Source organism: Lissotriton vulgaris, chromosome 1_1 (assembly GCF_964263255.1).
Source record: "Lissotriton vulgaris chromosome 1_1, aLisVul1.2, whole genome shotgun sequence".
Lineage (NCBI taxonomy): Eukaryota > Metazoa > Chordata > Amphibia > Caudata > Salamandridae > Lissotriton > Lissotriton vulgaris.
Window position 1 is genome coordinate 35,589,540 of NC_141685.1, and position 21,636 is coordinate 35,611,175.

At 44.2% G+C, this 21,636-nt stretch overlaps 1 protein-coding gene across 1 annotated transcript in view; it reads left to right on the forward strand.

Annotated features, from left to right (window-relative positions):
- Positions 1–21,636, forward strand: part of LOC147737084 (uncharacterized) — a 466,498-nt gene that overhangs the window by 133,624 nt on the left and 311,238 nt on the right. Inside the window, 1 exon segment of the mRNA XM_086922785.1 lies at positions 10,348–10,458. Within this exon segment, the coding sequence (XP_086778911.1) occupies positions 10,348–10,458 (111 nt within the window).

A 21,636-nucleotide genomic window follows, 5' to 3' on the forward strand; every position in this document is an offset into this window, starting at 1 on the left:
TGTATTCCTGGTTGGCGAATATTATATTTCGTCTTCGTCCTTACAATCAACTTACTCCTGCTTTGCTGGAATAGTTCAGTCTTTCTTAGACAAAGTCAAGAAGGCTTAAGTATAGATGGACGCAGAGGAACTAGAGGATCTTCATTGAAAGACCTTTTTAATTTGACAACATTGATTGAATTTCACCCAACAAGTTATTTTTGTTCTAGCGAAGGAATTACAGGTGAATGTTATCAAAATGTGTCCTGGCTCAACCATTTCTGGAGGAAGCGTGGGTCGGGTACAGAAACAAGGTTTGCCCGGTTGGAATATTTACCTTCTGACTTAATCTCTGAACTGGAAGTCAAAAATGCTCAGTGGGACAAGACTGCAGGCTGTACCTACAGAGAGCTTCACGGCAATGAATAGCTGCTGGACAAGGTTCTGGTGAAGCCGTTGCCTTTTGGCAGTAAATCTGAGACCCAGAGAAATTTGAATTCCGCACCCAGTGAAGCTCCCTCGCCTGCCAGATACTTTTCGCGCCTTTGCCCTGGGAAGATTTCTAGGTTATGACTCAGTCACTTTTTTTAAGCTTGGATTCTTCCAGCGAGACGAGGCTGCAGGCTCTAGCTGAAAAGTGTTCCACAAGGCCAGATACCATCCCCAACAGACTCTGCTGAACTGGATTTGCTGCTGCAGAGGTTTTCCAAGTGGGAACAACCTGCAACCTAAGGCCAGCTGGAATGCACTTTCGTCGGAACAGCTTGACAGGTTGGTCCCAGTCCCGCGGATGTCTTTAGATCCAAAAGGTTTCTGGGTTCAAGTTTTCAGGATATGTTAGGTACACTTTGATAAAACCAAGGGTCCCAGGACAGACCTTGGGGTTCAAGACTCACTTCAGCAGAATCATCCAACCGCACGGACCAGGGCAGGTCCAGTTGGAACTGGTCAGCTGGGCAGTTGCAGTAAAGGCCTCTTGTAGCTTTTCATGTCCCTGTAGCTTGAACAGGAGGTCAGCGTCTTTGTCCTGGGTTCAAGAGGGACAGCAGGTTCAGTCTTCTAGGCTCTTCTCAGGTCCCAGACTGCAAGTTCAGTCCTCTTCAGGTTCTGATCTTCCATATGTCCAGTAGTGTTCTGAAAATAGGCATTTATACCCGGCACCAACCTGTTGGTGGGGGTGGGATTGCTGCCCCCCAGCAAGCAATTCCACAGTGCCTCTCTCTGCCTAAATGCAAGGGGACAAAACCTTTCTTCCCCTATGCAGAGCCTGTGTGCCCTCCCCAGAGGTGTGGGCAGGAAAATGAACAATCCTTTCTCTGTGGTCCCTCTAACCCAGGTCTGGAGGTTGCTCTTATCCCTTTGGAATTGGAGGCTGCCTGACTAAGGGAACACAGAAGTGCCATGCCAAGGTGTCAGCTGTCTTTTGTCTGTGGTAGGGTAAGACTCTTGGAAGTGAACTTAGTTCCTGGACAATCCTCAGATGGTCATTCTGCCAAAGGAACAGAAACACCAACCCACACCCAAGGCATTTGTCCTGCTCAGGGAGAAAATGTCACACTTCAGCTGCCAGGTGAAAGCTGGAACTCATGCTCATAGGCCTTCAGAGGCTTAAGGTGGTTAAAAGATAGCTTTATAAAAGTAGCCTTTCCGTATAATTGTTAAAAATTGATTCTACCATTAAATCAGATTTGAAATAACTACTAAAGTGCCTTTAAATTAGATTTCTAGCTGTGTCCTAACTGAAGTTAGCATTATTAAATGTAATAATGTAATTCAGTGTCTTCCTGTGGGGCGTGGCCACTGAGGCCAAAATGGCAGACATGGATTAGATGAGCTCTGCGGCGCGATTCCATAATCTGCATTTTTATCCTCAACCCGACATCCATCGACTCCACTGATTGACCGCAGAAGCTGTCATCAGAGCTGGGGAACCAGCTGCAGCATGAGCGGCCTCCGTGGGGCCCAGGGACAGGTAGCTCTCAACAGCAGCCCGCTCTGAAGCCACGTGGCCCATTGGTATCTGGGGAAACGCACAGCCTGGTTAGACTGTTGCCGGGCGGGGCTCTCTTCATCCCACCTCACAACTTCCTGCTCTGCACTCTCCCCTTGTTCGTCCAGAGAAGAAAACTTGCTGTATATTGGCCAGGGTCCCAGGGCCTCTGGAGCAGCGACTGCCACAGCCTGAGCCATTCACCCCCTGTGGTAATTATCAACAAGTGGGGAAAACCCCACATGGGCAGCATACATCTCTCTGGACCAGCAGAACCTTTCATCACGGCTCTAGGTGTGGGGCTAATGCAATTGTGTGATTCACCTGGTCTGCGCTTGGGTTGACAGTAGGTCTGGAGGCCTGTATTACGGGACAGCACAGACTGTAGGTCCTGCATGACTCTTTCTGGCCAAACGGCCCACATTACATAGACTCCAAATGGAATCTCTGCTTACCTGATATTTCTTCACTGGGGCTCCCTTCTGGTGCACACCATCTGCAGGGGTGTACTAGTGTCTTTTACTGACCACTGTGGACTACACAGATGGACCGCTCCGAGGTGCCTTACCTTTGCCTGACAGGGACCTGACTGCCCTCAATCAAATATTGCAGGAGCCTTAACCTGATGACGTTGGCTGGAGGCCGCCGCTGTTTCTACCTTCCCTATAGGGCACAATACCAGACTGTTTCCATGACCTGTTGTGGCCTACATGCCTGTTTCTCCCCTGACACCATCTGCCGCTCTGGGCTTCTCTTGCTGTGGGGTGTCGCTCCCTGAGCTGGCTCCTGCAAGCCAGCCTAAATCCGGAATATGCCACTGAACCCTTAAGCAAAGTTAAAACCACAGATGCAAAGATGTAACTCCTCCGATCCGGTGCCCAGCTCATACACTCATGACCACTGATGCCGCTGTTGGGTGTTCAGCAGCCTGCAGACTCCAATCTTGCCTCAGTTCTAGGTAAACTTGATGTGGTGCTTGCAGGAATAGATCCCTGGAAAATAAAATAGATGCTCTAGCTATAGATCTCAGACTACTGAGTGATTATCATCGGAAACTCTAACACAGTGCTCACTTGAAGAAACAATCACTGGACAACTATCCAACCTCAAACACAGCACATACAGTCCCACCTGCGTACACTATGCTAGGAGGTACGCACCCAATTGCAACATCTCATTCTGAGAAGGTATTTATGATACCTACTTGTGCTTCTAAAATAAACAACTATATATTTTTATGTACAAAACAATTGGCCTAGAGTTCAGTTCTCGAGTGTGTGAGACCATTTGCTGACTGAGTGTGTACATCAAATGCTTTACACTGTCCTCTGGTACTGCCTCACTGCTCGACCAAGTTACCACTTTAGAAGTTATATCTAACTTTAGCCTCTCCCATACCTCTGGGGACTGTGGACTCTGTGCACACTGCACCTTACTTTGGTCCAGTATATACAGAGCCACTTTCTTACAATGGGCGCCTTGCAGGTCATTTCTGGCAGGGACTCCTTTTAGAGACAACAGTCTAAAGGCAGCTCAAAGCCACTTGCCCAGAATCTGCCCAATCCTACTAAAGGCAGCAACAGGGTTATCACCAGCAGAGTTGTAGGGGTTTCACAAGAGGCTCCTTTAGGGCGGATAAGCTCTAAGGGCAGAGGCACCCCAGTAAGGAGGCTTACCCTCTATCCCCCGACCACACAAGACCTGTCAGTGGAAGTTTGCAGCATTTTCTTCCCTGCAAGGAGATCACCCCTGACCAGTGACTCTTGCCCGTACTGGAGCACGGTTACTGCCTAGAGCCTGTTGCCACCCCACCAAACATTCCTCCTCGCACCTACACCCTGAGACCGACACACCTTACACTGCTACACTAGGAGGTTCAGGCGCTCCTGTCCAAAGGAGCCATTGAACTAGTGCCCATCACCACCAGGGCAAAGGCGCCTACTCCATATACTTCCCCATTCCCAAAAAGGACAGATCTCTCTGGCCAATCCTCGCCCTGCACCCTCTCCATAGATACATCCTGCCAGAATACTTTCACGTGTGCAAGGTGGGTTCATGGCCATTCTTGACCTGAAGGACACCTACTTCCACATCTAGATTCAGCCATCTCATCTTTGCCACCTCCACTTCACAGTAAGTGGCCAGCACTTCCAGTATTACCCTTCGGAGTCACTACTGCCTGAGAGTCTTTACCAAACATTTAGCGTTAGTATGTGCTCACCTCCGAAGGAAGAGAAATCACATATTCCCCTACCAAGATGACTGGCTGATCAACAACGCAAGCAGACAAAAATGCCTGACTCACACTCAGATCCCTCCTACGCAGTCTAGGCTTCATGGTGCATGCCAGCACCCTTCACTCTCTGCCACGATGAAACAGCAAAAACCTTTTGCAAGGCGGTTGATATGCAGACCCAATTCTGCAGGTGACCATCACAATGAACACATCGCTAGCTGGCTTGGGGGCCCATCGCAGTAATATGAGAGTCCAATGTCTTTGTTCAATGTGTTTGGCCATCTCATTGCAGGCGTCTACACATCAACCACTTGGAACTGTTAGCCATTTATCTAGCACTCCAGCTTTTCTCCAACAGATCCAAGGCAAGGTAGTTGTGGTGCATACAGAATACTCAACTGTGTTCTACCTTCATAAACAAGGAGACACATTCGCACCTCAACTGTCATCCCTAGCACAACAGATGCCTTCCGGAGTGGAGAACAATTTTGCAGACCTGCTCAGGAGGACACGGCCACAAGCCCACAAGAGGATACTGCACCTGAAAGTCCTGCTTCATTACTTCCACAGGGGGAGCTCCACAGACAAAAGACCTTGTCACCTCCGCAGAAAACGCGAAATGCTAAAACTTCGCCAACAGGTTTCTAAACACCCAGTCCAAGGGCAGTGCTCTGTGGATGAACTGGCAACGGATCTTTGCCTATGCTTTTCCTCACCTCCTCCTATTCCGTTTGTGGTGAGGAAGACAACCATGATTCTGAACCCTGCTAGAGCTATCCACTGTTCCACCTGAGGAGCTCCTCAACAGGCCAAACTTACCTCCTCAAGACCAAGGCAAAGACCGAGACCCCAGGCGCCTCAATCTAGTGATTTGGCTCCTGAGGTCTTAGAGTTTGGTTACCTTGGTCTGCTGCAGGAGGGCATAAAAATTATAAAAGAGGCTCGTAGGCCCACCACACACTTGCTACACTGCAAAGTGGAAGTGTTTTGTGCACTACTGTATACCAAACAACATCAGTCTGTCAACCCCTCCAGTGACATTATTTGTAACTGCCTACATCTTCAAGGAACAGATTTGGGTAGCACATCCATCAGGCTACATACAGCTGCCATTGCTGATATATGCAGAACAGAAAGTATTCTCCCCTCTTCAAAATCCCTGCAATGAAAGCATTCATGGAGGGCCTTAAGTATGTAATTTCATTGCGGGTGCTCTCTTGTCCTGGTTTGGAACCTTAAAATTGTCCTTACTTAACTCCCAGGACTCCCTTTCGAGCCACTGCATCCTTGCCCCCTTCAGTTCCTGTCCTGGAAGATTGCCTTCCTCATATCAATCACGTCACTTAGGTGTGTCAGTGAGTTGCAGGCCCTCGTTCTTTAATAATCTTTTTTCCAACTCCATAAAGACAAAGTGGTTCTTAGAAGCAATCGTAAGGTTTTGTCCAAAGTGCTCTTCCCTTTCCACCTTAATTCATCTATATTATTTCCAGTGTTTTACCTCAACCTGACTCTATCGCTGAAAGGGCACTCCACACACTTGACGTTAAGCGTGCTCTTTTGTATTACACAGTCAGGACCAAATCGCTGTGTGTATGTTTTTGCCAGCCTGATAATTCCATCCCATTTCAAAGGCAGTATTTGCCAGACCTGCTATACTGACACTAAAAGCGCCCTACCTTCCCGCCCCAGGCCACACTCCACTCGCAAACAGGGAGCTACTATGGAGCTCTTGGGCAGTATACCCATTGCTGATACTGTGGAGCTGCTCTGTGGTCCACTCCGCACACATTTGCAAAACACTGTGGACGTTCAGGCAAAGTAGCAGGCTTGCGTTGGTCAAGCTGTCCTCAAGACTTTGTTTCAGACCTTTGCACCAAGCACTGTCTAGCCACCTCTTAAGGGTGTACTGCTGTACAGTTGTTGCACAGCATGTGTTTCTACAGCCACTCATGCAATGAATAGAATATGTGCTTAGCCAGTAAGCATCTGTTCGATGCTTGTAGTGCTTTAGATTCACATGTGCCCACCCACCTTCCCGGAAGCCAGTGGGTGCTGCAGATATCGTTTAATTTTAATGTCTTTCTTTTCTACTTGCATGGTCACTTAACTTCTATACGCACTACTCCATACATACTCTCACCTGCTGGGCGAAAAGTAAATTAACAATGGAGTTAGTGACATGTCGGTGAGTGGCGCATTTACCGCCAGAGGAGTTACTGAAACCTCAGGACTCAAAAGCTTTCATCGAAGAAAAACAACTTGCACCATCTGACCCAAACACTAAATGGCAGGAGTATGTCCAGCAGGGGAATCTACAGCACTACATGCCAAGGATAGGTGCTTACAGGGTACGTTGCATTTTTCTTTCTGTATGTTACCCATATTTAAAAATACAGATAGGAAACTTGATGGTTTTCTGTCCATATTTATGTATAAAAATGAGTTCAAACTGAAAATCGGGAGCCCTAGTAATAATTATAACCTGCAGTGATTGGGTTTATGCCTCTCTGGGATATTCACATATACCTGTATTCTTTTTTATAATCAGCAGTTATTGGCATTATGACTCTGCAATATTCACACATGCGAACACATACACACACTTTGATCTGTTTTATAATCAGCAGTTAGTGGGTTTAAGACTGCAATATTCACACACACACACTTAGCTTTGTTTTATATTCAGCAGTTAAGGGTGTTTATTCAATTCAATTCAAAGGGGTTTGTAGAGCGCATGGTGATGCCTCACGGCGTGTCCCCGCGCTGTGGATAGAGCAAAGACTAAGGAGAAAGGAGTAACATTATGCCGTAAATAGATGGGTCTTTAGCCGCTTTCTGAAGAAGACCTCATTTGTCTCAAGCCTGATGTCCGTGGGAAGGAGGTTCCAGTGCCTGGATGCCATGGAGCGGAAGGATCTGCCTCCCATTCTGGCTTTTTTGGAGCGAGGTGTTCTGAGCAGGCCCATTCCCTGCGATCTTAGAGCTCTGTTCGGTTCATACAGGGATGCCAGATCTGACATATAGGCCGGCGCTTTTTGGTGGATTATCCTATGGCACCATAATAGAGCTTTGAAGACAATCCTCTTACCAATAGGTAGCCAATGGAGGGATGCTAATGAGGGTCTCGAAGGAGCTCTCCGAGGCAGCCTGAGTACCAAGCGTGCTGCAGAGTTTTGCAGAACCTGTAGTTTCTTAATGTTTTTGGCAGATGTGCCCAGGAGCAGCACATTCCCGTAGTCAATGCGGGATGTGATCAGTGCCTGCGTCATGGTTCGTCTGGAGTTCAGAGGCAGCAAGTCAAGGGTACGATTGAGTGTTCTCATAACTCCAAAACATTTGCCAACTGTTTTCTTGATGTGGCTGTCGAAAGACAGCTTATCGTCAATCCAAACACCTAGATTTTTTGCTTCCTGGCTAGGTCTAGGCAGAGGACCCAAACAGCTGGGCCACCATTCTTTTGTCCATTTTGCCTCATTTCCCCCAATTATAATGACCTCGGTTTTCGAGCCATTTAGTTTTAGACAGTGTTCTGTCATCCAGGTGGCAAGCTTACTCATACAAGCCTTAAAGTTGTCTGCTTCTAGAGAAGGGGCTTGTGATAGTGATATAAGAAGTTGCGTGTCGTCGGCGTAGGAGACGAGCTCCACGCCGAACGATTGCACCACTTCTGCCAGGGGAGCCATATACAAATTGAACAGGGTGGGACTCAGGGCAGATCCCTGAGGTACCCCCTGTTCAAGCATCACACTGTCAGAGAAAAAAGTCCCTCTTTGGACTTGAAAGCTTCTGTTGATCAGAAAGGCCTTCAGCCATCCCAGTGCCTTATTGATGACTCCCGCTCTGTTTAGACACTGTAGCAAGATGGAATGCGCTACAGTGTCAAACGCGGCACTGAGATCCAGGATGATGAGAGCCATGGTCTTGCCCTCATCTGCTCCTGCCCGAAGGGTTTCCGTGGCCCTCAGGAGAGCTGTCTTTGTGGAGAACTTGGATCTAAATCCCGATTGAGATCTGTGAAAAATATGGTGGGTTTCTAAATTATCCGTGAGTTGGGCATTAACAATTTTCTCAGCTAGCTTTGCGAGATAAGGTAGCAAGGATATTGGTCGAAGATTTTCCAATATATCTTGGCTCATGTTCGGCTTTTTTTTGATTGGTAGCACTACCGCCTGTTTCCATTCCATAGGCAGGCAAGCCGTGGAAAAGGAGACTTGCAGCAGGTGCCTAAAGTGGGGTTCTAGTGCAGGGAGGGCTTCAGCTAGAATTTTAGGGGGCGCAGGGTCTCGAGGGGATCCTGATTTAATGTTCTTGAACATTTTAGCCAGTGCTTCAAAGGGAGGAACGTAAAAAGCTCCTAGACACTCTGAAGTACTTATGAGATTATCATTTTCAGAAAATTCAGTAGCTGGTTTTATATTCGTGGAAAAACAGGCATATATGTTCGCGATCTTTCCTCAGAAATATTCGGCAATTTTATTACAGGTTTCCACCGAGTCGTCTTTGGAGGGGGGATTCGCGTCCACTATGGATATTTCTTTGTATATTAAGTGGAGTTCCTTGGAAGAGTTAGCTGCTTCCATAATGCGGATGTGGTAGTGAGCGGCCTTAGCCAGACGTATAGCTTTGTTATAGAGTCTTTGCGCTGTTTTATACTGTGCCTTAATGAGTGGACAAAAATCTATGCGCCATGCTCTTTCGTGCTTTTTACAGGCCGTCTTCATGGTTTGAAGTTCTTGACTGAACCAGGGAGCGGCTTTTTGTGTTCTCCTGGCGTTGGTCGTGGTGCGAATTGGAGCAGTGACGTCAAGGGCCTTGGTGACACAGTTATGTATATTCTTATTAGCTGACTCACAATCATCCCCTCTGGGAGGACCTTCGTCCTGAATAATTTTAGCGAAAGATTCAATTGAAAAGTTCTTCCACTTCCTGCGTTTATAGCGTAGGGATTGTGGACGATAGTGTTCGGTTCTGTCTAGGTGAAATGTTATAGGGATGATATAGTGATCCAACCAGGGTATAGGTTGAGGGACTGAGGTATAGACTCCCTTCCAGTTGCCGAACACCGGGTCTAATAGGTGACCTAGTTGGTGTGACGGTTCCTTGTTTTTTAGTTCCAGTTGTACCGAAATTAGCTCAGCTTGGATGTCAGTCGCGTCAGTATTTAAAGGATCATCAAAATGTACATTGAGATCTCCTAGCACTAATAAGCGAGACTTCCTTACTGCTAGGTGGGTGATGGCTTCCATAAGGGTAGCAGTGAAGTCAAATAGCCTACCAGGGGGTCGGTATATCAGGATGCCCGATATAGAGTGATTGGGACTTGTGTTGATTGTGAAGGAGCCTGCTTCACTATGGTCTACTAGAATGGGAGATATTGTGCAAAGTAGAGGGGCTTTCGTTGCGATGGCTATTCCACCGCCTCTGCCGTCTTTCCTATCCAGTCTGGATAAAGTATAACCGGGAGGAAGGGCCTGAATAACAACCGGATCAGAGTGGTTATCCAGCCACGTTTCCGTCAAGAACAAGATGTTAAGGTTAAGGTCCTCAAGCAAATGGAAAATCTCTATGCGGTGTTTCCGTAAGGATCGGCAGTTAAGCAAGGCTGCTTTGATAGTGTAGCCCGTGTTGGTGGCAGGGACCTGGCTGATGGGAGAGTATGTACATGAGGTACATTTATTTAGCGCCAGTGCATGCATAGAGTGTTTGCAGCCTGCTGACGTATCAGGTTGGAGGGCAAGCAATTCCTGTCTGTCATACCTGATGGTGGTTGTAGTAGGGGTGTCAGGGGTAGTGGCCCCGCGCCACGTTCGGCCGCGGACGGGCGCAGACGGGCTTGACTTTGGCTCGACTTCGGCGCGCTTCCGGCTGCTATATTCTCACATACATTGATTTGTTTTATAGTCTGCAGAATAGGGGTTTAGGACTGTGATAGTCACACACAAACACACACACTTTAATCTGTTTTATAATCATCAGTGATAAGCCGGAGTGCTCGTGTTTATGCGTCTGTGGGATGTTCACCTACTTGTAGAACAATTGTATAACCAGCACATAGAAGGGTTTCTGTCGCATGATGAGCAGTTGTGGTGTTCATGCTTAACTGGAATACTTGCCTACGCTTAGAACTGTTTTCTCATTTCAGAGCTTGTAGTCGGCAGTGGAGGTGCACCGGCTGGTGTTAATGCTGATGAAGAGACGCAGGCCAATGATGTCCCGGCCTATCGAAGAAGAGAAAGCCGGTGCAGTCCTTCAGGTGCCGACATTGTGCTATTTAGAATTGATTCAATAATCTGTGCAGAAGACAATTTAGAAGTCTTTGAAATCTTGTATAGTGAGCGAGAGCCAAGGTGTTCAATTGGACTACCCTTTTTAGCTCATACTTTTTTAAGGTGACTGGTTCTGATTCTCACACGTCAGCCTTTAGGAACGACCCGCTTGTTAGTACCAGTGCTACAATATATGAAAGGTTTAGTTAAGTGACAGAGGAGCTAGGGGCCAGTTTATAATTCCAACAGATAGCAGGTGGGTTTACAATTGGAGACATGTTCCAGTCTCCTGGATGTGGCATCAGTGGTTTGTGCAGATGTGTTGTGTGTGCACCCTGATAGTTCAGAGCGCTGCAATGTGAAAGCAATTGGTGGATAATGTTTCTGTTTAAAAGCAGGCATTACAACTCTTTATAATCTGCCTAGGTGCTTAGGGGCTGTACTAGATCGAGGTGCCCAATGTTGGTCTGCCTAGGCCAGACCTAACCCAAATTTGAAAATCCTAATGAGGATATTAGGGAAATCTGGCATGGGTTCAGCCCTCGCGGATCAGTGCTGCTCACCCCTCCTTCAGCTATAGGTGAAGGTCGCTGCTACAAAGAAGCGCTTGACGCGTTCTAGTTCGAAGAGATGATTTCCTACTTTGTCCATCCTCACTTGGATACTCTCCAGGAGGGTTGTTCATGATGACAGTGACGCTTTTGAGGTATGGTTTTATTTGTTTACATATGGTTTTATTTGTTTACATATGATTTTGTTTGTTTACCCATAATAAGTGAGTTTTGACGTGTTGTGTGCATTCTTAAACATACCTGGGAATTCCAGTGTTTTCCGCATTTGAGCCTCAAACACAACTTACCTTTTAACTGTGTTCTTTTTTTCCAGTGATCATAAATACATGCACAAAGCTCGGATCCTATGACAACAACAGCGCTCACTCCAAGGTGCTCAGTTAATTTATTAGTGCCCATTCACTATCCAATTTGGTGATGCGGTTGGCACTATGGCCTTGGTCATGGATGACATTGGAAAACAATACGTCACTATGTATTTTCACCAATGTAAAACATTTGAAACATACTATGTGTCCATCACACGAGCAACCAGGGCACCATCTTGGAGTGTCCCTGATTCACAGCGCCAGATTGCTTCTCTCCATCTGGGGGTGATCAGCGTTCATGTCCCATACATTTTCCACTGCATACTAATTTTGGTTAAAATGAGGACTGCTACCAAATCAGTCAATTCATTAATAGATCTGCCTTGTTGAGTACAGTGATGACTCTTATCATGCCCCCGTGGGCCACGTCTACTGCCTCTCTTGTAGGTGAAACTTAAGTTAATTACATCCTAATGGATTCAATGCCAGTCCATACTGCTGGCTCAATAAATATGTGTGTGTGTATGTATACATACGCACACACATATATATATATATATATGCATTAATAGATCTGCCTTGTTGAGTACAGGGGTGACTCCTATCGTGCCCTAGTGGGCCAAGTCTACTGCCACTCTTATAGGCCAAACTTATCTCAATCGGTTAAAAAGCTGATTCCCATGTTAATCACATCCTAATGGATTCAATGGCAGCCCGTACTGCTTGCTCAAAATATATATATATATGTGTGTGTGTGTGTGTGTGAATTTCAGGTTACTGAAACTTTACCAGGCTCCCCACCGAAGTTTGACACTTGGATTCTGGCGGAGTTGGAGGCACCTGTGCACCACGACGGACGAGCTGGTTTTCCAGACGAATCCACGCCATGTTCCTGTCATTTCTTCGGAGGTTTGTGCGGGTCAGGGGACCGGAGGGGACACTTTGTAAGGAGCAACTTATCAGGACACCAGTGGATGCCAAGATGATGAGCCTCCGCCGCAACTAGCACCCTTACCCCTCCCCGCATCACTCACCTTCATGAAGCGCTGCATCCTGGGATCTGTAGGTTCGCTGCAGTCACCCTGCTTCAGGTGCAGTAGTTTGAACATTCGGGAGGAGGGACTAGTGACTAACCTATCCGTGTGCGGCAGAACTGTGTTTAAAAACTTTAATTTTGGCCCACACCCTGTTCATAGACTCTGGGCGCTGAGGAAGGCTGGATAATGCCGAAATGCATACGCCATTGAGAGTCACAAAGCTTCATTAAAGGTGTTTCCTGTCTCCCCCCTACTTGGCCTCTGCTTCTTTTTTTAAAGGAGTGTTCTGCATGTTCCACGCGATTGCCAGTATCGCGTTACAGGGGTCACCGCACTTAAAGCAGGCCTGGACTTTACTGGTAACCGCTTCGGCGCTGCATCCCTTCAGGTTACTGAAACTTTACCAGGCTCACCACCGAAGTTTGACACTTGGATTCTGGCGGAGTTGGAGGCACCTGTGCACCACGACGGACGAGCTGGTTTTCCAGACGAATCCACCACATGTTCCTGTCATTTCTTCAGAGGTTTGTGCGGGTCAGGGGACCGGAGGGGACTCTTTGTAAGGAGCAACTTATCAGGACACCAGTGGATGCCAAGATGATGAGCCTCCGCCGCAACTAGCACCCTTACCCCTCCCCGCATCACTCACCTTCATGAAGCGCTGCATCCTGGGATCTGTAGTTTCGCTGCAGTCACCCTGCTTCAGGTGCAGTAGTTTGAACATTCGGGAGGAGGGACTAGTGACTAACCTATCCGTGTGCGGCAGGACTGTGTTTAAAAACTTTCATTTTGGCCCACACCCTGTTCATAGACTCTGGGCGCTGAGGAAGGCTGGATAATGCCGAAATGCATACGCCATTGAGAGTCACAAAGCTTCATTAAAGGTGTTTCCTGTCTCTCCCCTACTTGGCCTCTGCTTCTTCTTTTTTTAAAGGAGTGTTCTGCATATATATATATATATATATAAATATATATATATATATATATATATATATATATATATATATGTATATTTATTCTTTACCTTAAATATATTATAAATCTATATATATATATATATATATATAAACCATAGGTTTTACAGAATTTATAGTTAGGAATTAGCATTTAAAAAACTTTAGAAATTTACTGAAAAAAAACATAGGTTTCATGGACGTTATAGTTAGTTGGACATTTCACTCATATAAAACCAAAGAAATTCGCCTGTTCTGGTTAGTCGAGCTAACTATAACTCACATGCCCACAATGCACTGCTGATGATGTCACATATAACATCACTCATGACATGGTCAGGGACATCAATGATGACATCACTGAAGACATCTCAAATGACATCACTGATGACATCATCCAGTGACTTTGTGTTTCTGTAAAGGTTAAATATGTTATATATATATATATATACAGTGGCGGTTCTACCATGGGGGCGTTTGGGCGCCGCCCCCCCTGCTTTCTCGCCGTGCGAGAAGAAGGCAGAAACAAATGGTAGTTATTTATTTATAACTACCATTTGTTTCTGCCTGCCCTTCTCGCACGGCGAGAAAGCAGTCAGCAGAACAGAACTTCCTGTTGTTACTCGAGCCTCAGGGCAGGGGGGAGTGGCTTGGGGGAGTGGCTTGACCAATGTTGTTAATACTGACTGTTTGGACAGCCTGAGAGGCTGTCCAAACAGACAGTATTAGCAACAGTGGGCAAGCCGCTCCCCCAAGCCTCCTCCCACTCTCCGTTCTGCAGCATGCAGACTAAGAGGAATGACGTGTTTAGGGCAGCCGGCCGAACCAATCAGTGCCGGCTGCCATGGAGGGGAGGGGCTGCCTGCAGCCTTCAGTGACGACGAGAGCCCACACGAGTAGAAGCGCCGGAAGGCAAGGTAAGTTTTTTATGTTTATTTGCCATTTGCCAAACATGTGTTTGTTTTGCTTAGCTCGTGCGGTGAGGGCTAAGCCTAAGAAATGCTGTGTGTTTAGGATGGGGCAGGATCTTTCAGGGTAGGGTACTTCATCTTGTGAAACCAATGGCCCCTCGCGCTGTGCAACTTGAGCGGTGAATAAATCGGTGCCATCTACAGGATTAGTACGAAACACAGCTGCTACATGTCCCGTTCTCTTAATATTCATCAGCTTTGCACCGTTCCGCTCTCACTTAAAACAGATATATGGATGTTTTCTTAACTTTGAGCGCTCGGTCTGTGAAGTCTGCAGGAGGCGCAGAACCCGTTTTGAAATGTATAATTGTTTGTAATAAGGCCCTCAGAGTCAGGTAACAGGCGAACAGGGAGTGTGGGGCCGGCGGGGAGGTGCGCCCAGGAGAGTGAGTGCTCTGCTACAACCACGAGGAGGGCAGAGGCGAAGACGGGCCAGAGAGGGAAGAACGAGGGTGTCTGAGAGCTGCACCTCTCTTGCAGCATCCGGCACCAATCAGTGCAAGAGGATTAAACAGCGGGCAGAGGTGACCAGGGACCAGATGAGGAGAGTTTCCTTACCCCTCAACACCCCTTTCTGGGTAGCTGGCACCCTGTGCTCTGTGGCAGAATCTCCACCAACACTGTTATATGGCAATATATAAATGGGCGGGTTAAAGGTAAGGGGTTCTCAGCAGCCTTTATGAGTGTCTGTCAGCCTATTTCTACCCAGTGCGGCCGGCCTACTTGCGCGGCGTGGCTGTGCCTTGCGTTGTAAAAGTACGGAGGTTAGTAATAGGTTAGGGCTGTTTGCTGCACTAGGACTTTGTAGCTGTGTTCAGTTGTGTGCTTCCTGCAGCGTTCCCCTTTTTTAGCTGCAAAACAAAACACTTTCTCCTTTCTCAGTGTCAATGTCTGGTTTGATATTTAAGTGGCAGCGCCTTGTTAAAAGACAGGGTAATGGAGGGTAGGTGAGCTAGTATGTATGTGCATGTGCAGCATTATACATAATAAAATAAGCATTGTTCTGTATGTGTGCTGTGCAGTAAGATTCAGTGTTAAGACTCATACGCAACTTTTACGCCCTGCCACTTTTAAATGTCACCAGCCGCCACTGTGTATATATATATATATATATATATATATATTCCAGGAGTAATCCGATGGAGCGCATAGCTTTTCAAACAGCTGCAAAAACGGACTCGAACCCAAAATTTTGTGCAAGTTGGTGATTTATTCAGCAAGTGGTTTTCCCATAGTCATCACGACGCGTTTCGCGCTTCACAGAGCGCTTGATCACATGACACAGGTGATCACCTGACACATGCTTAAATACAGTCTACCAATGTAAGTCAAACTACAAGTGCAATAGAAATGGAAGAGTTGAATCTCTAGGGACTACTCACATTGTTATTACAATGTCTGCAAATGCAAATATATATATATTACCTACTGGCGGTCGCCAGTAGGTATATATAGTTAGGATTTTTTCTCTATGGGATTTTTGAAAATTCTATGTCTAATAACTTTGGCGTTTGTGGACGGAATTGGCTGAAATTTTCTGGAAAATGGAACATTTTGTTTCTGAGCAGCCCCTGACAATTTGGGGGGGTTTCATCAAGGGGGGGCCGAGAAAAAAGGGGGGTCCCAAAACGCGTTTTTCCCATGTTAATTTCCATAGGGCGGTTGGCCTCACTTTTAGCTCGAACGGCTGAATGGATTTGCACGAAACTTGGCAAAATTGTAGGGACTGTTAGCCCGATGTGCCTTTGCTAGGTCTCAATATATGTGCTCCAGTGGATTTTTAGTAATTTAGGTTCAAAAAAAGATATATATCTGGGCGGAGCCTAACCACACATCTGATCTGATTGGCTGTCAGCACTTCATCCAAGAAGTGTTGGCAGCCATCTTGGGACCAATATACATGATAGCACCTCATTAAAAAGCATTGTAGTTAATAGAGGGTTTTAGGACTTTAGTTACATTATAAATCATTTGTTGATGGTACCATTCTCGTTTTAGGAATTGTGGTGGGTTCTAAGGTGATTTTACCATGTGAAAAAACCTTCTGCTGTGATATCATGAATATTGTTTGAAAGAAAACTAATATCTCATGATTTTCCCACAGTGGTTTGGAAGGGGATCTATAAGCTAAAATGAAAGCATATTTTCTGTAAATTCACATTATCTTTCTCAGTCATGTGAAAATGAAGTCTGACATTCTCAGTAAAACATGTACATCCAACAAGGACAGAGACTGTCAGTTGATTCCTTTGTGTTCTACTGCAGCCTCCTAGAGTGTTCTAAAGAACAACTAGAGCGCTAACAGTCCTACTTATTACAAAGGTATGGCACACCTGAAGCCATCTTGATTGGAATAAAGTGGTAACTCTTAAAACATTTAATTTAAAAAGAAACAACATGAGGGGGTATATTTTGCCATATGAATTATGATTAGTGCTGCAGAAAGAAAAATTAGGGCACATTTTGAGTGACTTCTCAAACCCTCTTCAATTTCATTAAAAAATTCTTACATACAGTCTCCCAAGATGGCCACCAGAGACAAAAGAGCCTAAATGTAGCCCAAATATCACCCAGATGTACCCCAAGTATAGCCCAATGACAGAATGTCCCAGAGTGTTCTAAAGAACAACTAGAGCGCTAACAGTCTTACTTATGACAAAAGTATGGCACACCAGAAGCCATCTTGATTGGAATGAAGTGGTAAGTCTGAAAACACTCAATTTAAAAAGGAACAACATGAGGGGGTTAATTTTGCCATAGAAAGTATGATTAGTGCTTCAGAAAGAAAAATTAGGGATCATTTTGAGTGACTTCTCAAATCCTCTTCTATTTCATTAAAAAAATTCTGACATGCAGACTGAAACATGCACTTTGAATACCAGCAGCAGACGTCCCTGGTGAGCAGTAGCTTTTCTACAGTGATCTAATGTGCAACTAGAGTGCTAACATTCAGAATTTATGGCAAATGTGTGACACATCTGAATGCCTTCTTGATGGAACCAAAGTAAACAAGCATTGAAAATGCAATAGATCTCGCCCTCGTTTAAGTTAAAGCCATTCTGTTTGTAATGAGGTGGCTTTTTAGCTTTGCTTTTATTAGTGTTTTTTCAACTTTCATGTAAATAACATGCATCTGTATGCATATAAGTATATGTATGCATGCATTTATGTTTGTATTTATATAGATATACAGATGATATATGTTTATATATGTATGTATATATATATATTCACTGAAAAAAACATAGGTTATAGACCATATATAGTTAGGAATTAGCATTTACAAAACCTTGAAAATTCACTGAAAAAACCATAGGTTATAGACCATATATAGTTAGGAATTAGCATTTACAAAACCTTGAAAATTCACTGAAAAAACCATAGGTTATAGACCATATATAGTTAGGAATTTGCATTTACAAAACCTTATTTTACTCACACAAAACCATTGAAATTCCATATATAGTTAGTTGCACTAACTATATATCGCGCACCCGCAATCCACTGCTGATGATGTCACATATTACATCATTCATGACATGGTCAGTGACATCACTGATGACATCACTGATGACATCTCAAATGACATCACTGATGACATCTCAAATGACATCACTGATGACATCACTGATGACATCTCATTTGACATTACTGATCACATCACTGATGATATCATTCATGTGATAATACGATGAACCTCTTCAGACTCTAATATAACCTTAGATACAATCAGTGTAAACAGACACTCACAGACTGTCACTCATCCATGGAGTTACTCACACACCTAGTCAGTCATGCAAAGAATCAATCACACCTCCATTTCCTCAACTATACAGTTATACAAACTTTACTTATTCAAACATATACTAACACATATTTACTCTCTTATACAATCCCTGATACAAGTTCACAATGATCCATACAGCCACTACCTATGTTTTTTTCAGTGAATATATATATATATATATATATATATATATATATATATATATATATATATTCTCCCCACCACCGCTGGTCAAAGGAGGAGCTGGCGCGGGCGGTCCCGTTGCAGCCACCAGCTGGCTGAGTCAATTCGCTTCACAAAACACCAAAGTTATTGATGAAAAACGGGACACCCAGAGCTGCAGTGTTCAGAAAGATTTATTCGGCAGATGAAAAAAATTCCACGACGCGTTTCGCCATTACGGCTTGGTCACGCTCGTCTCGTGGCTCGCATTGCCGTCATTTAAGCAACACCCACTCGTGCACATGTTTACATCACATGGAATAGCATGAAAAAATGGCGGCCATCTTGTAGTGTGAAATTGTCCATAATAACACAATACTGACAACTCTGTTTGCCCTTACTTGGACCAAATAAATATCATTCTGATCCCTAAAACAAATATACAATTGCAAGCCTTATTTTTGGTTTATAAATTGAAGCCACGTAAGTGTAATTTTGATATTTTGCATTTGTCCAAATATCGGCAGCCTATTATAGCAAAATTGTTAGATAATTGAATGTTAAGGCAAACACGAGATTACTCATACTGTAAGGCAAAGTGCCGTCTCGTGTTATGGCAACATCCTTCAACGTCACTGATTGTCTGCTGCCAATCAGAACAACAGCGGCTGTTATGCTGTCATGGCAACCTTGTGTTTATATTGATGCTCTTATGTTTCCACATAAGTAACGCCCCAGTGGGCATTAATATTCCTTAGATGTTGTAGTTAAATCGCCCCAGTGGGCAAAAAAGAGTATATTAAGATAAGAATCAATTTATCATTTATCGTTCATGCTGAGATTGTGTCCATCATAGTCAACAAAATTAATCATAATAGTGCAATGTCTCTTTGGTAGACCGTCAGTGCCCATCATTAACATCAGTTCCATGTTGTGCCGCCACCATGTGATGCCTCCAAACCTGTGAATAAAATGAATTATAATAAAAAATTTAAAATCCAGAAAACCGCGGATAACAATTCATAACAGTATCTCATTCATATAAGTGGATTGCCAGTTCTTCCGTCACATTTAGACCTTTTGGGGTTAAACATTCAAAATCCACAATGTACTTGGACTCAAGTTTCCTAAGGGATAGTTCTTGGTTGCCTCCTCTTATTCCCAAGTCCACACTGTCAATGACAACCAATTGCACCAATTGTTCATTTTGCATGTGCATCTCTGAAAAATGTCTAGCAACAGGGTAGAGTTTATTGTTGTTATGTATCGCTCTCAGGTGTTCTAATACCCTCTTTTTGGCAGTATGTTTGGTACTGCCAACATACCATTTGTTGCACGGACAGATCAGAATGTATATGCTGTATGGTGTATTACATGATAGTCGTTTCCGAATTGTAAACACTCTTTTGCTGTTAGGGACATTTAGAAAGGGAAAATCATTGAGAGATGAACTCAGCCCGAATTATGTAACATCTAAAATGGATTCTAACAGAAATGAAGGGGGCTTCAGGTGCTGCCGCAAATGCAAGGCATGCAAATTTAGCAAAGATTGCAGAACACTAAATGTCCCTAACAGCAAAAGAGTGTTTACAATTCGGAAACGACTATCATGTAATACACCATACAGCATATACATTCTGATCTGTCCGTGCAACAAATGGTATGTTGGCAGCACGAAACATACTGCCAAAAAGAGGGTATTAGAACACCTGAGAGCGATACATAACAACAATAAACTCTACCCTGTTGCTAGACATTTTTCAGAGATGCACATGCAAAATGAACAATTGGTGCAATTGGTTGTCATTGACAGTGTGGACTTGGGAATAAGAGGAGGCAACCAAGAACTATCCCTTAGGAAACTTGAGTCCAAGTACATTGTGGATTTTGAATGTTCAACCCCAAAAGGTCTAAATGTGACGGAAGAACTGGCAATCCACTTATATGAATGAGATACTGTTATGAATTGTTATCCGCGGTTTTCTGGATTTTAAAATTTTTATTATAATTCATTTTATTCACAGGTTTGGAGGCATCACATGGTGGCGGCACAACATGGAACTGATGTTAATGATGGGCACTGACGGTCTACCAAAGAGACATTGCACTATTATGATTAATTTTGTTGACTATGATGGACACAATCTCAGCATGAACGATAAATGATAAATTGATTCTTATCTTAATATACTCTTTTTTGCCCACTGGGGCGATTTAACTACAACATCTAAGGAATATTAATGCCCACTGGGGCGTTACTTATGTGGAAACATAAGAGCATCGATATAAACACAAGGTTGCCATGACAGCGTAACAGCCGCTGTTGTTCGGATTGGCAGCAGACAATCAGTGACGTTGAAGGATGTTGCCATAACACGAGACGGCACTTTGCCTTACAGTATGAGTAATCTCGTGTTTGCCTTAACATTCAATTGTCTAACAATTTTGCTATAATAGGCTGCCGATATTTGGACAAATGCAAAATGTCAAAATTACACTTACGTGGCTTCAATTTATAAACCAAAAATAAGGCTTGCAATTGTATATTTGTTTTAGGGATCAGAATGATATTAATTTGGTCCAAGTAAGGGCAAACAGAGTTGTCAGTATTGTGTTATTATGGACAATTTCACACTACAAGATGGCCGCCATTTTTTCATGCTATTCCATGTGATGTAAACATGTGCACGAGTGGGTGTTGCTTAAATGACGGCAATGCGAGCCACGAGACGAGCGTGACCAAGCCGTAATGGCGAAACGCGTTGTGGAATTTTTTTCATCTGCCGAATAAATCTTTCTGAACACTGCAGCTCTGGGTGTCCCGTTTTTCATCAATAACTTTGGTGTTTTGTGAAGCGAATATATATATATATATATATATATATATATATATATATATATATATATATATATATATATTCACTGAAAAAAACATAGGTTACAGACCATATATAGTTAGGAATTCGCATTTACAAAACCTTATTTTACTCACACAAAACCATTGAAATTCCATATATAGTTAGTTGCACTAACTATATATCGCGCACCCGCAATCCACTGCTGATGATGTCACATATTACATCATTCATGACATGGTCAGTGACATCACTGATGACATCACTGATGACATCTCAAATGACATCACTGATGACATCTCAAATGACATCACTGATGACATCACTGATGACATCTCATTTGACATTACTGATCACATCACTGATGATATCATTCATGTGATAATATGATGAACCTCTTCAGACTCTAATATAACCTTAGATACAATCAGTGTAAACAGACACTCACAGACTGTCACTCATCCATGGAGTTACTCACACACCTAGTCAGTCATGCAAAGAATCAATCACACCTCCATTT